Source organism: Leuciscus leuciscus, assembly GCF_965113295.1.
Source record: "Leuciscus leuciscus genome assembly, chromosome: 19".
Classification (NCBI taxonomy): Eukaryota; Metazoa; Chordata; class Actinopteri; order Cypriniformes; family Leuciscidae; genus Leuciscus; species Leuciscus leuciscus.
In genome coordinates this window covers 24,306,803-24,312,607 of record NC_138743.1, presented here as the reverse complement: position 1 = coordinate 24,312,607, position 5,805 = coordinate 24,306,803, and the positions used below count along the sequence as shown (strand labels likewise).

Here is a 5,805-nt window from a genome sequence, read left to right as displayed (position 1 = left end):
AAGTCCTTTAATGCTTCAGTTCTGCGGCATCTTGTTTTTCAATCGTTTCCGTTGTGAGTCATGTGTTGTTAACTTGACAGCATTCCCGTTAAGCCCGAGGAGCTTTTTCAAAAACAAATTTAATTTTCTCTTTTCACGCTATCTGCTGAAACCTGCCTAACCAGCAGTTTCCAAATACAGTCATAAACCTGCAACTAGAGTCCTCATGCCACGGGGTATGAGCTGAAGAATTAGAATGACAACTTTCAGCAAACATTAAACTGTCACTTATGATTTAAGACTAGGCCTACAAAGCATCCAGCATGCTTTGCCCAGTTCAAACTGGATCATGTGAATCATAATGATCAGATGCAGTTGCATCTATCATGTTCATGTGGTATCATTTTGTATCAGGAAGTATTGAGAAAAAAATCTGGCAGTCCAGAAGCATCCTGCCCTTTCAAAGTAAGTTGGCACTTATTCCTGACACAAACACTTTTTTAACTTAAATGACTTCCAAAAAATATGTATCTTTGTGTATCTTTTAAAATGAATGTAGACTATGTATCTTTTTCTGCTTTGAAACAATCTGTATTGTATAAAGCGCTATAGAAATGTAAAAAAAAAATAACGCTAGAAAGTAAATTACATAGCCCTATAGGTCCTCATATGTCGCGGTGGAAAGTCTTATTCATCTTAGTGAACTGATTAAATAATGTTTCTCTCTCTCATTGCTTTGGAAAGTTCAGTTCATTCTAGTGAATCAATTCATTTTAAACCGTGCATATCCAGATTTCATCAGTGCAATCAAGTTGCACTTTCTGTGCATGAGACCAACAAGCCAGCATTTCGCAGATACAAAGGCACCAATTAGATTTGTTTTTTTTTACCTTGTTTCCTTCCCCATGTTTTTTCCTTTTCCTTGCTGCCTAAATTTGTTTTAAAGAACAATGCGATTGACTTCTGTATGACCCAACCACGGGCCAGTTGTGAATTTGTTATGAATCTGCTCACAAGCAAAGGAATTCTGCTGTTCTCCACTGATAGATTCAATGCCTTGAGCAATACAGCTACTCATGAAAATATGTGAAAAACAAGTGTGCACTCGCCTCTCAAGGGGTAACTGTACACTTTTCTTTGAAATGTCAATAATAGCTCAGACCCTCAAATTTGTGCTGGCCAGAAATATTTCACCAGTGAGCCTGAACTAAGGTCCTTAGAAAGTAAACAGACAATGAATCAGATCTCATACAGAATGGAGGAACTTTGGGAATTAGCATTCATGAAATGCACAAACTCCAAGGACAGTGGTGCTGTTTAATAGATATGGGCTGATGCCCTTGATTGTTTCCACTGGATTAACCAAATTGTATGGAGTTACTCATTTCCCTGTTTATTTACTGTGTCAACAGGGCGCCTCAGACACCCCCTCGGGTCACCTGATGACAGGGTCGGCAACTGTATAAAGGGCATTTTGGGTGCTATCTCCCACAGTTTTGCTCTAACATGGCTAAAGCAGTGATTTGCGTGCTTCTCCCATCTCTGTTTGCCTTCTGTAGATGTGCTCCAGTGGTAAGTTCAATTGCTTGTGTCTATAGAATGTCCACATTTTGGTTTTTTTTAATTAGCACTCAAATAACATTTTAGTATCATTAAAGTGACCAGCTCAGTGCTAAGAGAGAGTGAAATTGTATGCAGTCTTACATATGTTGTATGTCACGTATCATATCTTATATGGAGTTCTAACACTAACACTTAAAAATAAAGGACCTTTAACATCCATTAAATCTTTCCGATTTCCAAAAAAAATAAAAAATAAACGTTCTTTAGATTATTAAGATGTTCTTCATATGAAGAGAAAAATTTTACTTTTAAAAACTGAAAGGTTTTTTGGGGGAACCAAAATTTTTTTCTTTTATGGTATCGCTGTTACCCCCCTCTTAATTATAAGTCATAAATGGTATTTATTTATTAGTAAAATGTCTCATAGTATCTGACAGTTGCTACATGAGAGGTCACAACTGTCTGTGGCAGCCATAGGCTCTGTTCCAGCTAAATGTGCTGGTTTAAGCTCTCCTTGAGAATAAGAAAGACAAGCCAATAAAAAACGGGCGGGTCTGCTGACGTCTTTGGAGGGCGTAATTTTGGAAAGAGGCTGTGAAGTGAAATGACTGAAATTTACAGCACCTTTAAGTTATATTTAACTTGGCATTGCATCAAAATCTATGAAATGTACATGAAAGATAAAATGTCTCCTAAGTTGGCCCCTTCTGGGTGAGACAAGGTACTTTCTGTTGTTGGACAGGCTAACATAAAGATCGCAAGGTTATCTGCACTCTTCCATAGTGCTGCAGTACAATCTATACCTGGAAAACACACATATACACAACTGTACGTCCAGGTGGTCACTGACCCAACAAACGGCTCTGAGCTGATACATCGACTTCCATTACATTTTACTTGTATTCATTTAGCAGACGCTTTTATCCAAAGCGACTTACAAATGAATACAACAAGTGGTTCATCTTAAAGGAGAAGTTCACTTTTGAAAAAACTTTTGCTGATAATTTACTCACCCCCATGTCATCCAAGATGTCCATGTCTTTCTTTCTTCAGTCGAAAAGAAATTAAGGTTTTTGATGAAAACATTCCAGGATTTTTCCACATATTATGGATTCCATTGGGACCCAAACGGTTCAAGGTCCAAATGACAGTTTCATTGCCGCTTCAAAGGGCTTTAAACGATACCAGACGATGAATAAGGGTCTTATCTAGCGAAACGATCGGTCATTTCAAAAATAAAATAAAAAGTTGACGTTTTATAAGCACAAATGTTCGCCTTGCTCTGTTCTGTGATGCGCGTTCGTGACGTCACGTAATACGCAATTACGTTGAAAAGGTCAAGTTTGATGTGTTTACAAATGTGCGGAAGGAGGACCATATAAACATTTTCAAATGTATTTGTGTCAGTTTATCGTTTAAAATGCCCATTTCGTGTGCGCATCCTGAGTGTTTTAATATTAAAAAGCCAAAAAGAACATTTTCTTCAATTTTTCAAGCGTGACCTTTTCAACGTAATTGCGTATTACGTGACGTCACGAACGCGCATCACAGAACAGAGCAAGCCGAACATTTGTGCTTATAAAACGTCAACTTTTTATTTTATTTTTGAAATGACCGATCGTTTCGCTAGATAAGACCCTTATTCATCGTCTGGTATCGTTTAAAGCCCTTTGAAGCGGCAATGAAACTGTCATTTGGACCTTGAACCGTTTGGGTCCCAATGGAATCCATAATATGTGGAAAAATCCTGGAATGTTTTCATCAAAAACCTTAATTTCTTTTCGACTGAAGAAAGAAAGACATGGACATCTTGGATGACATGGGGGTGAGTAAATTATCAGCAAAAGTTTTTTTAAAAGTGAACTTCTCCTTTAAGACAAGATCAACTGAAGCACTAAAATCTGTTTTCAGGCCTAAAACCAGAACAAAAAAAGACTAAGCACCATGCTTAGACATAAAAACTAAGGAGCATTTGAATGCATATTGATCATGAGCCGCTTTGAATGTGTTCCAGGGTTTTCATGGTGGTTCAGATGCTCACTGCCCCCTGACGGTAAAGGTCCTGGATGCCGTGAAGGGGATTCCCGCTGGAAATATAGCTCTGGTTGTGTATCGCCAAGATCAAATGGGGACATGGGAAAAGATTGCCAGTGGGTAAGATCACACTAACCATCATGCTCTATATTATACTAATTCTAGTACATAATAATAATTTTTCTACTATATATAATATAATTTAATCAATATTTTTAAATATTTCATCTGACCTAGTTAGAACCCAGCGGACAGATGACTGAAACTTTTCACAAATGTGATTGCTATTCATAGTAATTTTTAATAGGAATGTTGCTTCTATTTGAGCTCAGTTTGACTTCAGCAATGTCCTTTTTGACATTCACATTTTACATTTATACATTTAGAAAGGAGCTTTTATGCAAAGCAACTTACAAATGAGGAAATCAAGTCCTTGACATTATAACTCAAGACGTGCTATCAATGCATTTCAAACATGTGTAAAGAAAAGATGTAAAGAAAAGAGTGTGAAAATATATACATTTTGATCCATTTTTTAATTCAATGACAATTCAAAAATAAAATTTGTTCCAGTGTTGGCAAAGTTAGTGCATTTTGTCTTTGTAGGAAAGTTTTGCCTGCTCTATTCACTCCGCTCAACATTTTCATTTTAGTCACATCCGCATGGTTCCTCTTGCCTGTTGCTGTCATTATCGTTAATAAGTTCTTCCTCTTACACAGGAAAGTGGATATGACTGGTGAGGTGCACAACTTGATCACTGAGCAGGAGTTCACTCCTGGTGTGTATCGGGTGGAGTTTGACACTAAAGCCTACTGGAAGGAAGAGGGTCGCACACCATTCCACCAGATGGCTGATGTAAGTAGGGCTGTGATGACACTTCTACATTCATGAGTGTTTATTGGTTGCTAAGTGATAGGTTATTGTTGTATCAAGGCACCATTAGGATACAACATTATAGGACGACTTGGGATTACTCTATAATTTTTTTTATTATCCTTTTTAAGAGCTACCAACTAGATTTGCATACACTATGTTTAATAGTGCAGCAAATATCTTTAAATGAATACCCTGAATGATTGTCTTGGATGTGAACCAAGAGCTATATTAACTGTGGGGAGGTAAATATTTAAGAACCTATATCTTGTTTTCTATAGACACACAGTAAATGGACCAGTTTTAGATAAGAGGACAGAGCATTCAAGGACAACACATGCATGCATGGACAGACATGCAGAGCACACAGACACTGACATAAAGAGTCAGTGAAGTGACAGATATACGCACGTGTAAAGACCCTTTTGTCTTTCAGGTGTGTTCGTGTTGGAAGGTGTTTCTCAGTGGGTCTTGTGTGTTTTTGCAGGTGGTGTTTGAGGCTCATGCGGAGGGGCATCGGCATTACACTCTGGCTCTTCTTCTGAGCCCCTTCTCGTACACCACAACAGCTGTGGTCGTCAAAGCACATGAGTGACATCACACAGAGAGTTGGTCCACATCAACTTAAACAGAGAAATTACTTTACATCCAGAGTCCAAGATTAACACCTTTTGTAATGCCAGGTTGAGAAATATTACAAGCGATTAAACTACATTTTTAAAAATTATTATTATACATTTTTTCTGTTACAGTTGGATTACCATTTCGATTCCTGACGTCTTAGCTTGCATATTTGTGAATATAATGCAAGGAATATTCCACACACTTAAAGTCCAAAAACGCTTATTCATTAGCATGAGTTACATTAGCATTGTTTTCTGTATCACGCACACCAATTGCATCATCTAGAGTCTGGCAAGTATTCAATTCAATTTAAACCATGTATTATGTTGCAGTCTCTTTGGTCAAGTTTATTTGTATAGCACTTTTCACAATACACATCAAACGCGGCTTTGCAGAAAGTCGTACTGTTTTGTCAATAATGCCTTGGTATTGTATACCATAGAGCAAATTTTAGGGCAGGCGATATGATAATATAAAACGATCACACAACGGATCCTCTGTATTTAAGATCTAGTTATATTGTATTTATAGTGTTATATACATGTTACAGCACATATATCAGTGCCACATTGACTCATGTGGAACATGTCTGAGCATTCAAAGGCAATTAAAGGGATAGTTCACCCTAAAATGAAAATTAAGTCAAAATTTACTCACCCTGGTGTTCGTCAACTGCCATAAGCCCTTATTCTTTTATGGACCACAAAAGAAAAATAAATAAAAGTCCCACT

At 37.3% G+C, this 5,805-nt stretch overlaps 1 protein-coding gene across 1 annotated transcript; it reads left to right on the top strand.

The window, feature by feature from the left end:
• Positions 1-374: 374 nt before the first annotated feature.
• ttr (transthyretin (prealbumin, amyloidosis type I)) lies at positions 375-5,400 on the top strand. Its single transcript, XM_082146542.1, has 5 exons — positions 375-444; positions 1,392-1,551; positions 3,557-3,696; positions 4,297-4,432; positions 4,938-5,400. Exons 2-5 carry the CDS (start codon positions 1,486-1,488, stop codon positions 5,043-5,045), a joined length of 450 nt encoding a protein of 149 aa, XP_082002668.1. The 5' UTR covers positions 375-444; positions 1,392-1,485; the 3' UTR covers positions 5,046-5,400.
• Positions 5,401-5,805: the final 405 nt, after the last annotated feature.